Raw genomic sequence first — 23548 nt, 5'->3', positions numbered from 1 at the left:
CCTTTCCCACATAACCATCACCCACCCATTAGACAACAAGCGATCCCCATATTAAATATTGCAGCAAACTGCCCAACAGGCAAACCTTGAGTCTTGGGCTTTCCCGCGACCATTGTAAGGCATACCGAATACATTGTCCCCTCTTATTACCCCGCACTTCTGACCCCATGGCCAAATACCTAGTCAGGGCCTGTGCCAACCCCTTATAATCTGCATTCCAGGTGTGCTACCCTGCCCCCACCTTCCCCTACCTGCAATATTAACCCTTGAACCCGACCTAACTGTAACCGGCCCAGCGTGGACCCAACTACCAGAAAAGCCCAAACAAATGACATTGCAGACTTTGCCAAAACGAGCCCATCCGGTTGGCCGAATTTCGACATGTGGCGGCCCACGCACCGCATGCCCAGAGGCCACGTGTGTCCAACAAAGTAGGCCAAGCCCGGTAAACAAATAGCATACCCCCAAAACGATGTCAACAACCCAAAGCCTTTTCCAAACAGCTCTTTCTAACAAACAGCATAACCCAAAACGATACCAACCACAACAAAACCTTCCCAAATAGCTTGTTCTCAACACTATGCCTGCGCTATCCCGAGGTTGCAACCGCCAGGCGCAAGTGTGGTCCCGACTTCAAAACAGCCCCAATAAGTGGTATTTCAGAATTTGTAGCTGCGACCATTCCGCACTTTGGAGTGCCATTGGCATCAAATGACTGACGGCACCTTCCCAGCCCACGAGCAGTAAAAAACTGCCTTTATGTAACCCCTAAACAAGGCCCACCTTAACGCGTGCAACCCACCCCTTCCCCCAGCGCGAACCAATGTTAAACCCCTCAACCCCCACCCCCGCATGCTTGCATAACTTTCCTGAAACCTACACCATGCCATGCGACTGCTCTCCGTTCCCCATTCCTTGTTTGACCCCGCTGTTGGCCAATGCCATGCCCCGGAACTCGAGAGCCCCATCCATCCTGATTACAGTGAGACCAACCCACCTTTAATTCCGGTTTCACCCCTGTAATAATTGAGCGAACCCACGCAGCGCTGCAATTACCTCCCCGAACCCTCTAAACGTGACACTTCCCTACTTTATTGCATTTCAAAACTCTCTCCCCGGCACAGTTCCAACCGCTCCACAGCCCCTAAACCGAGGCCGCCCCGCACCAGTGGTTGCGCCGGCCGATTCCATTGATACGGGCCTGCCCGCAGCAACTTCCTTGCACCCGCCGAGCGTGCGGCCACCACCCGACCTAAAATCTCTACCCCAATTGGGAAATCTTGGTGCCCCTTGCCATGGCTCTCTGCCCCTCCCTAGTTTGGCCCCTTTGCTGCGTCCTGCCCACTAACTGCCCTGCTCTTTCCCCTCCTACCTTCACATACATCTTGATGTAACCGCGCGTGCCGCAAAACCCCCCCCTTTCCGGAGTCTCCTACCATCCTGACATTTGGCATCGTGCCTCTTTGTAATACCAGAATTACCATCCAGGTCTCTGACCCCTTCAAACATAATTCCAGTTGACATTATTACACCAGTATCCCATTAAGATCTCCAGCAGGCACTTCTAGTGCAAAGTTTGATGGTACGTCTTGTTTGACATGAGCTCAAAGAGTTTTCCCGAGGTGGTCTTTTGGGCGCAAAGGGGTAGGAGCTGGTTGGGAATGGCTATTGGGATTCGCATTTTTTAATGGATGGGCAAATAACCAAACACCTACAAGCTTTTGTCCCTCCTCCTATGCCATTTCTCCCTATCTGTATTCTAATGAAATCATTTCGGTATATAGGTGGTGCGAGCAACACCTAATAGCCCAAAATAAAACACCTCTGCTTTCTAGAGGCCATACTGCTCTTTGGCTGGGGCAGGAGGGGCTGGGATGCAAAGGTAGGCACCCTCGGGCCTTACTATAAATAACCTCGGTGTCAGCATCCAGCCCATCCCAGGAGTGCTGAACATTTGAAATCACTGCTGACGGTTTGGAGAGCATTAGTCGCACCCTCTCCCTACCCCCACACTCCCCACCGCCAATCGCTTTCCCTTTAGTTATTTATGGCTCAGACTGTACTGATGGGGAAGGGACCGACCGCAGTGGAAGGCCCAAAACACAAAACACTGGACAGCACTCCCTACACAACTTTTACAATCTCGCGCTGTATATAGCTCCGCGTAGCACCATCTCGCGGCATAGAAAAGCTAATGCATCTATGGCACAAGCATGAGATCCAGAGTCAGCCCGCTGGGATGCGAAGTGCAATCTGCAAGTGGCACACCCACTTTTAAACGAATGTAAAACGCCTTCACAACCCACGACGCAGTAAAGCAATTCACTTCCTATGTGCAACAACCATGCACATATTAATAACATTGGAAAACCCCCTTCCCCACAGAGCGCTCAAATGTTAATCCCCGCCCGCACTTTAAATAAAACTTTCCTGCAAACACACCCTGTGCCATGCCCCTGGCCTCCATTCCCCATTCCTAGTTTGGCCCACACTGCTGGGTTTCCCTTACCTGCCCCCCCCGATTCGCAGGCAGCCGCCATTGCCCCAGAGGCAACCTAGATCTAAGACACCCCATTGTTGCCCGCACCTCTGATCCTCGTATTGAGTGCTTTAAGTGGAGTAAGAAATTGAGGGGGGGGTCCTCGTTTGGCGGCGTGGCTTCCATTGTGGCCTAAAACGTGCACAAATCATTGTAAGGTGCGCAAACAAATATATAAATGTATGTGAGCATTTATATATTTGTATGCGCACTACTATGGTTTGTGTACCTTTCAAGCCTTATAAACATACCAATGTTACGTATTTCTAGGTTTATACAAAGGTGGCTTGAAAAGTGCACAAACCATAGTAATTTACGCACACTTGTGTGCTTACCTTACTATGGTTTGTGCACTTTTCAAGACACCTTTTATCAGCATAGACATTTATAACATATTTCTATGTTTATAAAAGACGGCTTGAAACGTAAACAATTCAAGGCATCTTTTATAAAGCGTTGAGGACGGACAAAACCCGAGGTGGCTTTGTCCATCGACAAAGCTTTATGAAAGATGCCTTGAATTGTACACGTTTCAAGCGGTCTTTTATAAACATAGAAATATTTCTACGTTTATAAAAGATGGCTTGAAACGTATACAATTCAAGGCATCTTTTATAAAGCTTTGCCGACGGAGATAGACGCCTCGGGCTCAGTGATCTCTGCTCTGAGCAGAGATCACTGAGCCCGAGGAGCCTTTCACCCTCTGCGAACCCGCGGGCTCCGTGATCTAATCTGCATATTAGATCATGGAGCCCGCAGGTTCGCTGAGGGTCAGTGACCTGGCGAGGGCAAACAAAGGAACTGTAACTTCCCTGATGACCCCTCAAATGAGGGGTCATCAGGGAAGTTACAGTGACTGACAGAAGTGCCAGCCAGCCTCAGCGACTTCTGTCAGCTCGCCTGAAATTAAACTGGCGGGCGCATCTCCCGTCGCGGCTGCGGCGAGATAATGCATCCCGCCAATGCTGTGTGGGATGGGGGTCCCCGGCAGGGCCCCGGCTCAGTCCCACTTTGGCCCCGGCAGGCCCCGGCCCATGTTAAGCACTGCTTGTATTCCCACCCGACCAGTATAACCCTGCTGCCAGGCGCAATACTCTTGACTCCAGCCCCTCCAGCAACCCCATGTGACCAACAACGTAGGCCATGCCTGGTAAACCATGAGCAACCCCAAAACGATATCAAGACATTTCCCCAGTAGCTCGTTGTACCCACTAGCCACGCACCGTCCCGATGTTGCAAACCGCCTCGCCCCAGCGTGGTGCCGACTTCCAGAAAGCTCAAACAACTGGCATTTCAGCTAGAAAAACGCGACCATCCCGCATTTTTAATACAATTATATTTGCAAATGCCTAACACGCCTCCACCGCCCACGAAGCAGTGAAGCAACTACCTCTATGTAACACAAAACAAGCACACGTTAATACATTGTAAACCCACCCCTTGCCACCAGAGCTATCCAACTGCCTTTGTAGGGCGCGGGAGCCCGTCGTTGTACTGACTGTGCACTCAAAAATACACATTCCACAGTTAAGCCACTTTGAATCGTGTATAAATATCCATGACTCACGCCCTAAGTGTAGTTAGTCGTGCTTTACATTGTCCATAAAGCTGCATTCCAGGGAAGGAGGGAAAGCCGCAACTTTTTAATGTAGCTCAATCATTTTGTCAAATATGTCCCTCCTCGGATCTGGAAGATCCTGATAGGGACACTGGTAATGACCCCAAAGTGGTCTGTGGGTAGATGTGTTTACAAAGGCAGTACATGGACACCCCTAAGTCATAAAAAAGAAAGAAGACATACACTAGTCCCAAAGTAGATAGACATGAACCCAATGCATAATCTATTTGCCCCGGCAACTGATGTGCCAGGGCTTTTAGGAAGAACACAACCCAATAGATCTGTAATGTAATGAATGTGTGCTGCTCCTATTGTACAACCCACCTCGCATAATGTGTCTCTTTAAGCAGAGGAAGTCCTCGCTGAAGTCTCAAGCAGACGCAAGAGGGTTAGAGCGGAAAACTTAGTGAGGTATTGCACATAGTTCTGTTGCTTACCAACTCAGTCTATTGCACATAGTTCTGTTGCTTACCAACTCAGTCTCTGGCACATAGTTCTGTTGCTTACCAACTCAGTCTATTGCACATAGTTCTGTTGCTTACCAACTCAGTCTATTGCACATAGTTCTGTTGCTTACAAACTCAGTCTATTGCACATAGTTCTGGTGCTTACCAACTCAGTCTCTGGCACATAGTTCTGTTGCTTACCAACTCAGTCTATTGCACATAGTTCTGTTGCTTACAAACTCAGTCTATTGCACATAGTTCTGGTGCTTACCAACTCAGTCTCTGGCACATAGTTCTGTTGCTTACAAACTCAGTCTATTGCACACAGTTCTGTTGCTTACCAACTCAGTCTATTGTACACAGTTCTGTTGCTTACCAACTCAGTCTATTGCACATAGTTCTGTTGCTTACCAACTCAGTCTATTGCACATAGTTCTGTTGCTTACAAACTCAGTCTATTGCACACAGTTCTGTTGCTTACCAACTCAGTCTATTGCACATAGTTCTGTTGCTTACCAACTCAGTCTATTGCACATAGTTCTGTTGCTTACAAACTCAGTCTATTGCACATAGTTCTGGTGCTTACCAACTCAGTCTCTGGCACATAGTTCTGTTGCTTACCAACTCAGTCTATTGCGCATAGTTCTGTTGCTTACCAGCTCAGTCTATTGCACACAGTTCTGTTGCTTACCAACTCAGTCGGATCCCAATTCTATTGACAAGCTTGAAACAGGATTTAAAATAACATGGAGGGAATGCTTTGCCTGAAAAACTAAGGGCCCGATTCATGGAATGTTTTGCATGGGTCGAAGTGACCTTGCACTGCTGAAAAGTGACTTTGCACTGCCGACACACACCCTGATTCATGGAACTGTGCACAGTGTATTTTTGCAGTGCAAAGTCAGTGCATAGTCATTTTTGCAGTGACATTGCACTGAACAAATACAGTTTGCACAGTTCCATGCATTAGGGTTTGTGTAGGCAGTGCAGTCACTTTCCAGCAGTGCAAGGTCACTTTGATCCCTGCAAAAGATGCCATGAATCGATTGGGCTTTAGAAGTTCAGGAACTGTGCAAATGGCAGCAAGAACAGTGTAACTATGTGGAACTATGAAAAGTGGAACTATGAAGGTTAATAAATAGAAGTAGTGGAACTCAGTTACTGTCATTTCCCATCCACTTCCACCCACCGAGATTGTCTGCATTCGTTTCTTGCATTTCCAGCATGTGCAAGTTGCACCTCGTGCGCTTCCCTGATTGTTTGCAACATTACACGTAAACCTGATGTTTTGCCTTACAATTTATCGTCCCATGTCGGTGTGTTTGGAGGAGATGGCGATGCTGGTGGTAGTATAGCTTGATGGGAAACATGACGGAAAGTCTCAGAAGAGCAACCTGACGTCACTATCCAGTCTCCTTTTCAGTTTGCATTTTTTAGGACCACACGAATTCTGACTTTTTTGACTACACTTTGGTAATGTTTCTGTCTGTATACCAGCAGCCCCTTTCTTTTGTAAACATGCAGTGTGCTGGAGAAACCCATGCTAGTTTTATGTTAGCATACCTGCTGAGGCTATTATTTCCCCTCCAACTGCATAACATTGGGATATTCGTTGGTTTGCACGTACTGGTCCGACATTGAAGAGAAAGGGCAGATAAATGGGTTCATTTTGGCTGAGAGACCCTTACTACGCTCACAATCGTAACTTGAAGCGGATATTCCTTGATAAGGGCAACTTCCCCGACAATTAGTTGAGAGTCACGGGATATCGACAGTAGTCCAGTCCTATCAGCGCAAAAAGCACCTGGACTTAAAGAAGAATCTCGGGAAATTGAGAGCAAAGGGAGAGATGACAAATCTGCACAAGCCCCCCAAAGATGGAAGGCCGTGTGATGACTGAACACCCCCCACAAATCCTGATCAATCCACATCTTCTGGATGATGAAAGAGGCGCATTCAGCACTCAAGAAGATAGACTAATACACGTGATTATTGGGGCTTTCTCATGTTGTTAGTTAATTGATTGATGTTGTGGGCAAGTCTATTGATTTGATCTTCTACCCTGCAATCTAAATATGATGGTTTATTTGGATAGATTGACTCACTTAAAGGCCCTCTCTCGGAAGCGTCTCTACTCTTGCAGTGAAGTGCGGCTTGACGCCCATGCCTACAATCACTGATGTGTGCTCCTTCAAGGACTGTACAACACAGTGAACTAAGATATCTCTTACAAATGACCTTTTTATTCTCTAGTACATTTCATGTTCTTTACCTTCATTACATCGGATGCATGGCAAGGGACCATGTAAGGAGGTGATTATTTCTGTAGAAGTGTGAAACTTTTCTGTATTTTCATATAATTTCACAACATTCGTACAGCTGTTAAGTTTCAAGTTTATTCTTGGAAATAGTTCCTTGTGGTTGTGCTAATTAGATATCATTTTTCTTCTAATTATTTGTTCTCTTTAAAACACAATGTACACAGAACAGGACATGTGATAGGCTTATCTACAGACACCAATGCATTCTTTAGGCAAACGTACAATGGGACCTGCTCAGGGAAAAAAAAAACGTTGTACACATATACAAATGCAAATAAACGTGTGACTGTGAAATGTGCCTCTAACTCTTCCAATTCACCCCAACCCATCACAAATGTGTATACGCTGCATCGCCTGGCTTAATAAATGGCAATGTGTTGTTCCTCCAATCCCCACCATTAACTCAATCCACAATACAAGCCTCTCCTTACTCTGTTTTGAAAGTCGCTGTCACAGGATGCCCATCATTCTACGTGGATGGATGTTTCTACCATTTTAAAGAAAATGATGAGAAGGAACACGTGAATGATATACAAATTAGCGGACGGGACACACATCTTGGTTGCTCAAGAAAACCACGTTATTTGTTTTATGAAACCAGGTGTGGGTGACAGCTGTTTTGCTATAAATGTTATGGATACCTAGTCAGCACATACATGCACCATCAGTCCCTGGTTGCTAGATTAAACACAGATACATTAGCATGCTCTGCAATGACTCTGAAGGAATGATGTAACATTAATCCAGGCTGTACTGATCCTGGAATTGCCAAAGCTTTACATCATTGGATTAGTCAGTGAGTGCTCTGGGGAAGTGAATGATGAGTCTTTTGCCTGGAATCTGCATTCCTTGGCCTGCCAATCTGAACCTAATGGTCGACTAATCAACACACTGGGCTGTTGAAGCTTTTGGTAGTGGAGCGCTCGGAAAATTCCAACAAATATCTTGTCCAAAGACAGAGAGTTAGCTTTCTGTCATTAGAGACCTACAGAGTTTGGGCTACCTTAGAGACGGATGGACTGGGACTAGAGGACACTCTCAATTTAGCAAAGAAGTCAAGTGCGTTGGCTCAGTATCCTTGGGTCAACATGGGCTTGCAGTACAATGCTTAATCTTTGACTTTGCGATAGCTGGCGTGAATTCAGGTAACATTTCAAGTTCCTTCAAATGTATGTATTTTCTTACTACTTTCCTCAACTCTTCTGCTCATTTGCAGTATCAACTGTACACCTCTGCACTTCTATACAATGAATGACAAATGGTTGCAATGTGTTATGCTGCTGAGACTACTTCTCCTCAGATTAGCCTTCTGGGTGTGGTCTTAAACTGAAAAGCAGCTGCTCGAAAGCAAAAGTAATTTGACACTTTCTAATCACGCCCAATCTGATCGCTATTTCTTAGGACATTTATTTCTACAGGATTTGCGTTCTCCCAACATTACCTAAAAAGGTGATCTACTTTGGAGTAACTTGGAAACGTCTATTGCACCGAGCTGAGGGAATTTGTTGTGACTGGCTGAATGTTGGCCTGTCCTGCTGATAGAATGTTGATGTCAGTGTGTAACTGACAGGTCAGCAGAACGTTGATGAGTGCTTAGTGTGTGAGTTTCTGGATGTGCCATATGTGGACCTGAGCTGGAGTGCATGAGGATGGCTGGTGGATGTTCTCTTTATGTATACAGTAAATACTAACTGGAACTATAATGCAATTGTATACATGTACAATAAAACTACCTGTACATTTTCTCCAAAGAGGCTCACAGCTGGTATGTGTCTGGACAACCAACAATCATCTTTTAGGTTGCTACAGAATTGTGCTGGGGTTATGGCCCAGTACCTGGTAGGTAGAGACAGCTTGCAGTACTTAAATCAGTGCAACTCACGACAAAAATACATACTGCTAATCAACCTGCCAAACATGTCCACACATGTTTATCTTAAACCACATTAAGGGCCCTTTCATGGAAAAGTGCACATTTCTCCTGTAATTACCGCGTGCGGAGAATGACATTACGCAAGCCTGTTGGCATAATAAAATATGTGTACCCCACGTATCCATGGAATTTACTGCGCAAAGTAACTGTATTCGCAAGTTGCACCCGGAACGCCCCCAACACAACCCCACGCAAAGCATGAACAGCCCAAACAGCTATCTTTGTGTGCTCCCACGGGAGCAATTACACACACCCTTCAAAGGGTGCATGGAGTCCCCTGCAAGCAAGCCTGCATCTCGGGGACCCTGCACAGGGTCCCCCGTAACTGTTGCCAGCACCCCGACAACATGCATATGAAACTTCATAACTCGGGTTAAACTCAGAAAATCTCTACACTGCATACGTGCTCCCCTAAGTTAGATCCGAACCCCAGATGCGTAAACGTACCCCTAAATCCGACATGCAAACCCACCTTTGTGTTGCAATTCCTATGCGCAAGTATCTTTATGCCTGCCTTCGGGTGGCATAGAGATCAAGGGATTTTCATGGCCATTTCTATGCCGAGAGGCTGCGGGGGTGGTTCCATGAATACGTGTCATCTGGCACAATGTTGGGTATGCAATGGACTGCCTGCGGGCCATCCCTCACAACTGACACCTTTTTGCATGTTCTTCCCCATTTTATGTGTTCCGCCCCCTATGCAACGCTCTGCGCAAGCCACGCCCATACTCTGCGTGGTGCCTCGCGCAAGGTGCTCGACGGCTCGCAGAGACATGCTGAGCCTGTGCGAAATCCAAGCAGGAGATGCCCATGCAAATAATTCCATGAATCAGGCCCTAAATGTTTTTCACATTAAATTGATCCGAATGTCCGCAGCTGTGATGTAACTAATTGTGTGCCACTTGAAAGAGTCACTTCACAAATAAGAGTCGAAGATTAATGTCTTGGGGGAATGTGAGGACCTCTCTGCGGTGCATGTGCCAGCTGCTATTACCGGGATTAGAAGCATCAGTGTGAAGAAGCGGGTGGTGGTGTTCAGCAGCATCTGCCTCTGCACTTAGAAACTAGGGTATCTTTTGAAAGATAGCAATGACTTTTTTGTGAGGATTGGATAATTAGTGTGCTTATTGCCAATGTATGATGCTTTTAATGTAAAAAATATGGAAACTATTGAAAGCCCCAGTTGTTAAAAGTAAATTCACTGAAGATGCAGACAATAAAACACCAGACTCCAGTGTGCTGATCAGGATGCCCCAAAGCAAGGCTTCTCAGGCTACCTGAAGCAGCAGACCGTGTGAGGCCCAGGCACCTGATGATGAGCGTGGATCCAGTTGTGTTAGTAGAGCTCTGTTTGAAACCAAACAAAATGGTGGAAGGAAGAGCAGCAAGCATCATAGATATATCAAGGGGGGAAATGGAGCTTCTGATTGAACACTACTGCAGCTGCCGGCACAGCAGACCTCTTACCAGACAGAGAAATCTGGGGCCTTCCAAGAATTGATCATCTCAGTCGTATCAGAAGCCGATCCTCCCCCGGAGAGCCGCAGGTCGTCATCCGGATTGTCATTGTAGTTTCCGCAGGCACCGCAGAGCAGGCTAGCAAAGGTATCCCAGGCCTGCACTCCCACTGATCCGTTCGGCCCGATGGTCAGACGAACTTTGCCTTTCTCTTCGATAATTAAGTCCTCTTGACTTTTAAATACTGTGATGACTCCATTCACCAGTACTGGGGTGGGAAGAGGGCGCCCAATTAGCTGAAACGAGAAAGCAAGCACCATGATGCATTGATTTTAATGCTGAGCAATTAAAATACGTTGCTATTTTGCTATCGTTTATAGCTCCTAATAACTAGCCTGCCCAGTCTGACCTCAAAGTCTGCGGTATCAGGTGCTGAGTTTACTTCCTTGCGAGAAAAGCTAAGCCTCAGCTCTGGGCCCTCATTCGTTTTGCTTTGTCACATCTTAGCCTCCATCACGTATTCACGTGTTAATGCTGGCCCAAGTGAAATTGTATTCACACCACCCCTCTTTTAAAAAATTACACCCGAGGAAGCTGCATGCTGTAGCATCGGCCCTGCCTAACTCTACCCAAACCTCTGCTCTGTTGCTGACTTTCTTGTTTTAAACCAGTCCTGCTGAAAAGGTCTTGGCAGGCCATTGGTTTACTTTCCCAAGCCTTATTCTCGCCCCATTGAGCCACAGCAGAAGCTCAGTTCTACTGCTGATGATGTGTTAAGATAACTAGTTAACCTATTATACTTTTTGGTGTAATCCACAATCTTTGGACCAATGCAATCGTCCAGCAGCACACTGTTCTAACTGACAGACCAATCACCTTGAGACCTCAAATATCTCTACTTACTGCTTAAATCCTGGGTCTCACTGTTTAGCCACCTTTGTGTTCTCAATCAACCATGACAATGGCATCTCCTCTACCCATTACCTGGCCTCAGCTGATCCTCTGTACCACTGCAATCCCTCTATCGGCCTAACCGACTGCTTCAAGTGTGGCCTTATTAAGCACAGTCGCTAACCTACAAGTGCAATGCCATGAGGACTTGACTTACCCAGGCGTCTCCCTTGTCATTGACCGCAATGAAGGCATTCTTGAAGAAGACATGAACCAAGGTCCTAACAGACCCTGGGCTGCACTCCTGTACGTCCACTACTATTCTGAACCAGTCCTTGCTGTTGACGTCACACACAAAGGCCATGTCAAAAGCTCCCGGCAATGCCATCTCCCCTTTCGGCAATGCCATCTCCCCTTCCTTGTTATCGAAGCTGATGAAGTCACGTCCTTTGCTGATAGTGCAATTGGCATGTGTCCGGTAGCAGCCAATCACGCCGTTGCGGATCCCACAGGTGCTGTCCAGGCCACACGTGAGTAGTGCACATACCACGTTACCGTCTAGCCCACAAAAGCAACGCTCCCCACACATTGGCATAACAAAGGAGTCATTGCCCTGTAAAAAAGACAAAAAGTTCAATTAGGACTGGCAAAGTCAGGGCACAACATCTCTAGGTCCATTTTTCTCAACCAATGCAGGCCAAAGTTAAAAGAGGACATGTCACCGCGATGGTGGGTTTCGCAAAGCCAGTGTGAAACACAGTTGCCTCTTCCTCCCTTCACTCTCACCTGTTCTCTTTGAATTCATTCACTGAACTGTAGTGTTACTCATGCCAGGAGCGTGTTGCATGTGACTGACCCTTTCCCAGGCTTGATCGCCCTTCGGAGGCTCCCAATTAGTGAGAGAATATCTATCTTTCCTTATTAGGCATTTAGTCTCACCATTATCACCAGAAAGCAAGCGCTCTGTCAGATGTGTTATGTATGGGATAAAGTACACCCTAACGTGGATTATAAGACTATTGCACGTCACCAAGACGTTCTGTGATGTGATCGAGGAACTAGACCAAAGGGTGAGTTCCTGAACAGAACTCCGAGGTGACCTGTATTATCCTTTTTGCTTATGGTAGGGTGCATTTTATTACTTCTGATACTTGGCCACATACTGTCATTTCATTTAATACCTGGTCTCTTGCTTAATTTAATGTAAGAGATATTCCTTTTGCCAATCCATAGAATCAATGATGAATATGTTTGGATTTAATGAAGCTGATATGTAGTTTTGAATTTGTTGCAGAAAAATAGTTGAAACATTTTCATAAAATGCATCGAAGAAACGTTTTCCTTTTGTACTTTAAGATAAGAAAAAACAAGCAGCCTCTTGCTCACATGTGTTAAACTTCAGCAGTGCACACGTTGAACACTCTACCATAAACAGTTCCTTGGCAAATCATCGTTGAAATGTTTCACAGGAAATTATTTAACAACCACATTTTTTTTAACAAACAAGGTATTTTAAGCCATTGTAACACGTTTAATTAACTGATGCATTGACAGTTGGGATTATGACATTTGCTGGCTCATGCAGCAGGCCTTATGACATCACAGCAGGACCGTAATAACTGATTACAGAGCGGTTGTGATGCAATTTTTTTGGGAGGATAGCTCAGGGGCAACCTGCTCGCCTTGGAAGCAAGACAATACGGAACACCATAGGTTCAATCCCCGGGTATGCGCTTAGAAACCTCTTGGTATTAAGCATGTTATAAATGACCTATCATATCAGATCATATCATTACAATTCATTTGGGATTTCACAACCAGCCTGTAAAAAGAACCCTACTTCCAGGCTTTTACACAGATATTGCAGGCTGCCGTACTATAGTCGTATTGTATGCATTGTTTTAAGACTCTTTCCCAAGAATCTTACAAATTGGACACAACTAGAACATAAGGTAGAAGTTGGTGGCTTTCTATGAATCACTGAATAAGACATTTGCCCCGGTCTATTGCTGGGACTAAAATAGTCTTAACAAGACCCCTGCCTCCCATTCAGTGTATTCACCACATACAGCCAACAACAGGGTTTGCATTTGTTACATTGTTCGTGTTTTTATGGAACCAATGTTCTTCAGTGCACATGGGGTTAAAGGTGTGCCTCGAAACACTTGTGTACAGGCGCGTTATAAATGACGTATCATATCATATCATACACAGAGTGAGACGTGGCAAAGCAGTTTCACATATAAACAAATAACAGGGACAGTACAATTACCCTTTAAGAGCACATGATCCACTGTCCCAGTGGCAGATACAGGGGGATTAAGATGCTGTTCGCCTACATGTTTGCATGAACACTAAGGGCCTGATTCAAGGAAAGTTTTCCTATGGGATTGCACCATTATAAAAACACTTCCATGAATCAGGGCCTAAACCTCTCAGTAGACATTGGAATAAGGGACAGTACAAGCATGCAGGACTGACATTTGTTGGAATTGCACTGTTGTGTTTTGTTTAGTTTACCAGTATGCCTTGGACATGATAGCTGGAGGTTGGGCGGGCATTGTGAGCTTACCATTAATGGCCCACCTAATTATCTGCCACAGGAGCTGTTCATTGGGTGTATGGACAATACTGCATTCAGATTTTCAAAATAGAGCATGGAGTAAATATCACTGGATTATGAGTTGGAATACTGCTCTAGAATTCCACTAAATACATCCAAAGCGTGGCACCTTCTAGAAGGTGGCAGTGATGCCTTCTGGGTAATGTCAATTCAGGCATGCATGCAGCACAACCTCTGCAAATTGTAGAAAGGAGACGCGGAAAGTGATATCCATACCACCGAGCAATGCATAGGGGAAGAGACTGAGAACAGTAGCAGACGTTTCCAATGATCTATGTGAAAGCTTTGTGGCTTGTTCCCCCACACATTCATAGTGGTTGTGGGCCAGGTTTTTAATGACCTCCTGTCCGATGACCACAGACACAGCGCCCTCCCCACCACCCAGACCAAAGTCAATGCATTCGAAGAAAAATGTCATAACATCACTATGTCCTGAAACATTGAACTGACACAGAGTTGTTTCCACGCTTTGTCTCCTCCTGAGGTAAGGGAGAATATCTTCAGGTACTGAAAGTAGCTTCACACACTGAAGGTGCACATGATGTGTGATGCAAATCTCTGTATCACACAGTGCTGTACACTTTTCTCAGGATCAACCCATGACGCCGAGGTCATGAAGAGTAACACCAACTGCAGCACTACCCAGCCTTCTTGGAATGTGACAATACCTTCACCCCCTTAATCCGTTCCTCACTTGCGCTCCCCTCCTCCATGCTTACTCTCCTCCCCCTTCTTCTTGCGTCCCAACCACTTGCACGTTCCTATTCCTCCCACCCCGTGCTGTACATCAGTGACATAAGTGCCAGGGTAATTGATGAAGGGGTGGAGAAAAGAAAATATGAGACAATGATAGTCCCTGCAAGTGCAATATGACCGCATTGCAACAAGTCTGTCTTCCTCTGGAATTCAATGTCTGCTAACAATTGTCAAATGTATATATCCTCCTTCCATAGCTCCTTAAATCCATGCATGACTACTATCATAGGCACACGGATCCATAATGATGCATACACCTGGTCCCATGGCACAATCAGTCAGGCATGTGCTTTTCGAAAGGTCACGTGCTAGTGCTTGCATCGGGCTGGAGATGCCCCACCATCCAGTTCAAGCGAATTCGGCAAGATTTCCACCCTGCTACTTGTCTTGTCCACACTGAATTAGCAGCATCGGCCTTTACCACGCAGCGTTTGCAGCGTGGGTGTTTCTTCTCTGTGCTGATTGAATGCGCACTCAACAAGGACTTAGCTCAGGGCAATAGCTGATGCACTTGATCTGTTTGTGTCAAAAATGTATAAACACACTTTGAGCAAAGGGGAAATGTTTTTGGGGTGTGTGTCTCTATTAAGCATGCACAACTTGACTGAGTGACATACTCAAGCACTAGAGTGTTTTCAAATGTATTGGTAACGTTTGAGGGAAGTGCAAACATTGCTGGGGAACGCTAGTTAATTGAATTGCGTGTACACGCACTACTTGATTGCAGGCAGTTGCTTACATGCACAAGTATTTGAATGTCTTGTCAAACTTATTAGCACAATTTAAGCGAAGGGAAGCATTGTCAGGGGCGTTTGCCCTACTAAACATGCACTCACACACACATTGGTTGAGTGCAAAAGCTAAAACACATCAGCATATGAACTTTATCAAATGTATTAGCAAAATTTGGGTAAAGGGCAAACATATTTGGGGCACGTGGGTTGAGTGAACGCACTCACGCATGACTCATTTGGGTGTAAAAGCCAACATGAGCAGTTTCATTTCTCGTCAAATGTATTAGCACACTTTGAGGGAAGAGCACATTTGTCTGGAGCTCCACAGTGGATTGAATACACACTCATGCATGGCTTCCAACAGTGCAATAGCTGACAGGAGTTTAATAATGGTTGAAGAGAAACCATCCTTGGGTAATGCAAATTGCCAGAATGCACACTCACACACAAATTGATTGACAACAATAGCTGAAACAAGAGTTTTCATTTCTTCTCAAATGCATTAGCACACTATGAGCAAAGGGGGAAAACTACTGTAAGACATTGTGTGCAGGGTATTGCGATCCTGCCTGACCATCTGCATACACCAGTTGCTTATAAACAAATGCCTGGATTAGCACAGACATAGTTGAATATGTGGCATTCATGTGTGCTATAATGTTGAAGCCAGGCTGCATGATTGTCTACTTGTTTGCCTCTTATGGAGTGGTGTATGGGAAACTACAAGACATGGATCTCAGGCCAAATTGTGCCCATGAGAGGGAGATGCTATCTCCCAGGAAAGGAACTGGAGAAATACCCTCTTCATCCACCTCCACAACGAGCAGTCCCAGTAGCATTACCACCACCCACGCCCTTGTCACCTTAATCGCAAAACAGTGGAAATCACTGTCCCTTCATAGCCTCCATCTGTTACAAGCAACTACAGCCACGCAAGTTCTCTTTTTCAGCAGGAGTTTGAAGTTCAGTCGAATGTACAGAAGAACATTTGGAGCTGCTTTGCTGAATCCAAGATATAGTAAACAGAACACAAGTCCATAAAAAGAAGGACAGTGGAGAAAATGCTCAAGCATTAACTGGAAGATGAAGTGCAGCCCACTACAGCTGTCAATCCTGTGCTTTATTTGCATGTCAAAGTGGAGCACTGTGAAACACTAAACAGACTGAAGATCAAATATATATTGCTCTCTTCCACTGCATGATATGATAGATTACTTATAACACACTTAATACCCAGAGGTTACTAAGCACGTACCCGGGGATCGAACATGTGTTGCTCCGTGTCGTCTTCCTTCCCAGGCGAGCACGTTGCCACTGAGCTATCCTCCCGAGACAAATGTGAATTGAAAGTGGTCTGTCAGACAAATATGTACAATACTAACCACGCTGAAGAGGAATCAGGCCTTCCTAAATTAACAGATACAAATTCCTGGTAATCATAGGTACTGACTCCATGGGGCCAGAGTTTGCTGAACCCGGCCCTTCGAAAAACAACACCGGTCTGATCCAAGGAGACAATATTTTGAAGGCCAGTCACACTTGCTACTTGCACCGACTCACATAACCTGCTTATTCATGTGGGATAGGTTACTCTTTTCCTGTGATGTCACTTCTGTCTGGGTCAAAGGGTGCACTTTAATATTGTTCATCTCATAGGGAAAATCTAGACATATTGACATCATTCTTGAAACATAACTAAGCAGCAAACTCCCATTTATATATTTGTACAAATCTAAAATGGAACAGGAGTGAGGGTGTCTCATCTAAACCCTAAGACATTGCACACTATCAAACCATAAAACCTAGGACCTAAGCCCGGCTTCCCGACTTGGCCAATCTATTTGATGCCTCAATCACTCTACCTAAACAGGTCTTCCATTCCTTAGCTGCCACTATTGGAATCACCCAGGAGTGAATCAAGTGCGCTCTACACAAAAAGCCGTATCCATAGATGGCTTGAAAGACTACAATGTGATTCCATATTTAACAATAATTGCCTCCTTTTCGAATCATACAGTTGGTCAGTATATATCTTATGAGCCAGACTGAATGGTCTCTTAACTCACCCATGGCATTATCACGTCAGAGTCATGGTTCTCTCATTAGGGAAAATTGAAATCAAGAATGTACTGAAAGGTTAGATGGGTTATACCGTCTTGTAAGCACAATTTGCTTTTGCAAGCCATGAGTGTTGTGAACATTGGGCTGCACTCTGTTACCCTGTTGCGTGTGGAATGGTGAAGGCCAGGGGCACACTGGTCTACATCAGAGGGGGCCTTCCCACGGTGTGAAGCCTGGGGCTTCCCCTTTGCCCCCTATTTCTTTAGTTTGACCTGTACCCTTTCACAATCCAGGAAATGTGGATGTTGCTTACTCCTCTGAACTGTGCATCACTAGCAGCTCCGTTGCGGCTCCCTCTGTCTCCGATAGACACGAGGACTTGTGATAGCTGAGTCTCATAAAATTCCTCTGCCTGAGGGAAATAAAATATCCAAAACAGCTCATCCACAAATCCAGAAAAAAAAATAATTTTGAGCTGGAGGTTGAGCACAGCTCCCCATCTGTAGGTGCTTCAAGCAACTTACATTCTTAGTCAAATGACTACTTCTTTGGGAAAACCAACTTAAGATAAGTGAAAAACATACGTGCTGGAACACATGAAATGTAATTCCGGAAAGGGAAAAGTAGAATATCAACAAAAGATAAGGCCTACAAAGTGTATTGCATACAGGTATATGCTTGTATTGTTATCTCTTTGAATACCATCTAGACCAGGGCTGGGCGACATTGTTAGATTCCGCTCCACCAGTCGCAAAAGCAAAATGTGGCAGAATTCTGTTTTGACCCGTTCTGCCACCCCAATGCATGGGAAAGAGCCACACAAAGTTTCTCGTGTCACCACATGAACCTAGCATCAATCAAAAAAATCATGTGAAATTTCTCATGTCGCTGTGCGAACCTAGCACAAATCATAAAACCCTGTGCAAAGTTTCTCGTGTCACTGTGTGAAACTAGCATGGGTCAGATAAAAAAGGTGCACAGTTTCTCCTGTCGCTGTGCGAAACTCGCAGGCATAAAAAAAAAACAAAGTTACTTGTGTCACTGCGTGAAACAAACATGATTCGGAAAAAGAACTGCTTTAAGTTTCTCGTGATGCTGAGCGAAACTAGCATGGATCGAAAAAGATCTATGCAAAGTTTCTCGTCTCGCTACATGAAACCAACATGGGTATGAAAGAACACACTGTTTTTCACATGACACAAGAGTGAAACAGAACCCGTTTCATTGTTTTGTTAAATGGCCAGTGCTCTTTCCGAAATCGCACAAAGCAAGGCGAAATTTCTTTGGTGGTGAAGTTTCAGTGGCAGCAGAACTATAATGCTGGGTTCGCGGAATAGTCGGAAGCCGATTCTAGTGCAAATTTCACACTTTTCGCTTTGCAGGTGGAAATTTCACCCACCTCTAATCTAGACATAGATTGAACAGTAAGGGCCTCACATCCGTAACAAATCGAAACGTTGGCACCCTTACTGGTAATGGATAATATACAGAGTGGGAGAAGCAAATGCATGAGGTGAATCCCAAAACTCTGACTCTACTCTCTTGTCACCTTACTCACAACAATTAGGTATTATCTACCTTGCAACAGGCCATCTTAAAGATCAACAAACTACAGCCATTACCCTTGTCCATTCTCTTACTTGTACCAATAAGAGGGACAGCGTAGAGCAGACCTCCTACATGCAAACAGATCTCATATCCCTATTGCAACATTGCTATTGCAGGTAGGGTGGGAGGGATGTGAGTAAGGTGACATGGAGACGAGTCAGGGTAATGTGGACTGATAAAATCTAGGTATTGCACCCTCCACTAGCCCCTCATCAGCTTCAGCACACTAATCAGCACATGCATGAGATCAATAGATGCAGCAGGTATACAGAGGGCATAAAACAGATTACTCAAAGAGATGGGACAATCATGCTTATTTGTCATGGGCCCTCATTACAACACCGGCAGTAACCAATGGCACTATTAGCACCATGGTTGCTGCCAGTATTGTAACGAGTCCGCCATGGTGCAATGGGGAATTACCACCCCATTCCAAGGTTGGCGGGGCAGTAATTCCCCATGCAGCATTGGCCCTTCCCCATTCCCATTTTTGCCCCATAGGGCTCAACGGGAATGGGGAAGGCAGTAATTACAGTACCCCAAATTGCGGTACCGTAATTACCTTCAAGGTCCCTTTGCGGGTCCCTACTTGGACCAGCCGTTAAGGTCGGGAGGGGCAAAGGGACCTCATAATTAGGCGCTAAGGGGTTAACGGCACCACAGCCTTTTATGGCGTCGTTAACCCCTTAGCGCCAGGGTCGTAATGTGGGCCATGGACATAAAGAGTCAATTGTCTAAGCTTACAAGCTTACAAGTTTGATAAGGCTGCAAGCATTCACTGTTCGTGTCAATCTGTTGTTGATAATGTGAAAGAAACATTGAAGGGTTAACGTGCACGGCTGCTCTGCAGATGGCAATGAGGGAAACCCTGTCTGCCAGCAAAGAAACCTGCTTTCTTAGTAGACTGACCATGGGCCAAACGGGGATGCAGAACACCTGCCAAGTCATAGGTTTTCAAAATAATTATTCAGATTCAGCTATTCACAACCACTACTGATGGCTTCAATTGCTTCCATCACTTATCGAGGAAATTAAGAGAGTGTCACACAACTAGATCCTTTCCAAGTAAATAAGGACGGCCATTTTACTTTCAAGAAGTTCAATGTAATCTCTTCCTCCAAGAAAAGATCTAGATAGGTTGACCACATTTTAGGCCGACAGGGCTCACAAAATCTACTAGCCCACTAGCATTGGGGAGTAGTTTTTATTAAGGGCCAGTACCATTTGCATGATACTTGACCTTACTGACAAGTATGGGGATGTTAGCAACTTATTTTTCATTTACTGCAAACACACTTTGGTTGCAGTAAATGGGAAATGCAAGTTTCACTGTGCATGCTTGAAAGCATTGCACCAAATATGAAGTGTGCTTATGGCGACATGCACCATTTTACAAAAAGCACTGGTAAAAATGTTGTTTCCAGTCACCTTGGGGCAATTGCATTTTTCTTAGGTCGAGTATGTAAACTAAGGAACTCGCACTGCAGGTCTAGTGGAAGGTTTAAGAATGTGCAAAGCCTGGCAGGGCAAGGGCATAAGACTACAGCATTGGGTACAATGTTAAAACAAGGTGACCGGCAAAACACACTACCACATTTCCCAAATTATAAATAGAAGCAAAAGCTCCTAGAAATAATGTCTTGTAAACCTACCTCATGCACATTTCTCTTATTGCTCTTCAGAAACGTGGAGCTGGAATTACGCCTTTCAGGGAGCCATTGGGCACTGATCATTGCCAATTATGCATATGCATATGAGCTGCTTCACAAGCAGCTCAATTTTGTTTTTGAGGTTACCATGGTAGTCTGATAGCCAGTTTACACATTGAGTCGGAATAAAGTCTTTCAGAGGGGCATTGGGCGTTGATACCTCTCAATCATGCATGTGAGCCACTGCACACGCAGCCTAGTGTCGCTTTCAAGGATGCCATGTCTAATTGGTAGCTGGCTTGCTTGAAAAAGTAGGATTAGTGTCTATATTAGTTGACTGACACATTGAGAATAAATATGTGTAACTACAAGTAATTGTTATTGCAAATCTGGTGCAGGTTGAGAGTGGGATCCACACATCCCATTATACATGGAGGATAGCTAAGGGGCAACCCATTTGTCTTAGAAGCAAGACAACGCACAGCAGCATAGGTTTGAATCCCAGACTTGTGCTTAGAAACTGTTCTCTGGTATTAAGCATGTTATAAAAGAACAGTTATAATAAAATAATTATGATACCTCCTAGAGATGTTTGAATGGCTCAACCTCAAACCTTAATACATACATGTCATGCACACATGGTCATAGGCATCCACAGGCACTGGCCCCAGACCACATTCACAGGCACACTTAGGTACTCTACCTAGGTCTCATGTTTCCCATACTTCCTTGCACCAGCATCAAGGGTCTGTTCCCTCAGTCAGGCGAAGGCAAATGAGCCAGTGGAGGAGACGTTACGAGAGGAGCTATTGTTTGTACCAGAAGTGGCAACTCCCGTGGCGTACTTACAAACGAATGAACAAAAGCTGTACCTCTATAACGCAATGCCAGAAGCAGAATCGCTGGTCTCAATTGCAAAAACAAGACGCGCCATCCCGGACTTCTCCACACCCACAGTCAGGCTCATTGGACTCTCGCAGAGCAAATGACGACACCCGTTATGTCGCGCAGGCCACAGGCTCACGTGATTCAGGTGGCATCAGTGCTCCATAAATCAGCCGCGACTCCGCTGAGCAGTGCTTCTCAGCTGTTCTGTTACAGAGTACTCGTTCTTGCTACTTTGTCTATTTGGACCTCGGACTTCGTTTTTCGGACTTCTGCTCATCTCAAGCTTACAAACCACGCATCTTTGATCTCTTGGACCAGCTTGCTTGACCCTGGACTGTCCACGGATTGCTTAGGATTTCCCCTTTTTGGCTCAATTGACTCAGGAACTTGAGCTTGCTCTCAGCTTCTGGTTTCAGGAATACCACAGCTACTTTGAACTCAGATTAAGTCTTCAGGTGCTTCCAGTGTGTTAACCCAGCACCAGCTCATACCTCCAAGTGCTCTTCTGCTGCTTAAGCCACTGAGGGAACAGGTATTTACCCATGCATTTCCTGCCACTCCAGATTTATCTCCCAGTAACATCATCAGCTTTTTGGCTCCTGGTAGGTGTCTCTACTACTGTTTATACAGAAATCACTGCACTCAGTACTGCATTCACTTAATCTGCCCATTCATTTTCAGCAGCCATCCGTAAAATCTGGTGTTCCTGTTCCTGCCACCTGTGGCCCTAATCCTCGAACAGCGAGTGTCTTCTCTTTCGCTGTTGGTTGCTTAGGGACGGAGGTATTCATACTCCTCGCGATCCTCGAGTCTTGACAATACAGAAGATCTCAGGAAGGCACCAGTCCTTTATTGGGAGGTTTCAGAAAAAATAAGCCCTTAATCAGCCACGGAACAAAATTCTGCAACACCCTAATTCCACCCAATTGACGTCCAAATGCTCAATGGCAGCAGCAACCATGCACAGTCATTGGAGAGGGATATAGTTAGTGTGGGGATGACACGGTAAGACCGAAGCATGGGGGATGCTGCTGTAGCATCAAGGGAATATGAGCGTATCGCTGGTGGAATCTGTGGATAATGGGTTTATATACAAAAGGATCAAATGCAATAGTTAGTTTTGAATAAAAAAAAAATTGGAATGAACATTTATTTTATTTTTTTGGGGCGGGGGCCTATACGAAAGCAAAAAATAAGACATTTAAAAAAAGCCATTAGAATTTTTTTTTTTTCGATCCTTTTGATTCGAAACTATTTCAGTGCGAAACAATGTATTCGACCCTTTGACTGGACACAGGATAATGTGCTAGGTTAAGCTAACGGAGGTGGGCAATGTTTCACAACCAAGAAAAAGAGGTAGTTTCAATTAAGGATCACGGCAAAAGCAGCAGCATACTCTCCTCCTGCACTAATCAGTGTAGAGATAGATGCAGGAACCCAGGCACGAGCTGTGGTGTTTAAAGTATAGACGGAATTCCAGATTAATGGTTGAAATAGTTGTAACAGAAACTGTGATGGACAATATGCAAGACGAGAAGTGGTGAAAGCTGCAGACCGTTTCTGACAATGCCACAGTAGGAAATGCTGTTGCAAAATGTAAGCTGAAAACTAGAAACAGTAATTCTTGCTCGGTAAGCAAGGAGACTGTTGGAAATAATGAGAACAATTGCTGGAAACAAATGGCATGATGAGGTTGTTATTCAAGGATTAACAGAGTTATATGACCTTATCACCCCTTGGTGAAGGGACACAGGAGCAGTGGCATGGACAGAAAGTGCAAAGCATTCTCTTATAGAAGTGTTCACTTTCTGTAGTTACTCCCCCTAGGCTGAGCAACATTTAGGCACTCTTTTTCAAACACACACCATTTCACAGGGAATTTGATGAAGTGATGATGTGGAGTGAGCGGGTAGTAGGCAAAGGGAGGAGCAGCAACACTGGTGTACAGTTGCAGCAACCATTGCCAGCATTCACACATAGAGACCAAGCCAGAGCTCCTAGTTCGACCATTTGTCCTTTCCAC

The 23548-nt window shown here is 45.1% G+C and overlaps 1 protein-coding gene across 1 annotated transcript in view; it reads right to left on the bottom strand.

Moving 5' to 3' along the window:
* Positions 1-23548, bottom strand: part of LOC138532852 (IgGFc-binding protein-like) — a 181122-nt gene that overhangs the window by 3404 nt on the left and 154170 nt on the right. The window contains exons 11-12 of the mRNA XM_069641104.1: positions 11424-11819; positions 10325-10611 (exon numbers count right to left, since the gene is read on the bottom strand). Coding sequence (XP_069497205.1) covers positions 10325-10611; positions 11424-11819 — 683 coding nt within the window. The remainder of the gene's footprint in view (positions 1-10324; positions 10612-11423; positions 11820-23548) is intronic.

Source organism: Ambystoma mexicanum, chromosome 1p (genome assembly GCF_040938575.1).
Source record: "Ambystoma mexicanum isolate Mex_15411 chromosome 1p, UKY_AmexF1_1, whole genome shotgun sequence".
Lineage (NCBI taxonomy): Eukaryota > Metazoa > Chordata > Amphibia > Caudata > Ambystomatidae > Ambystoma > Ambystoma mexicanum.
The sequence above is the reverse complement of the archived record's forward strand: the minus strand, read 5'-3'. Positions and strand labels throughout refer to the sequence as shown.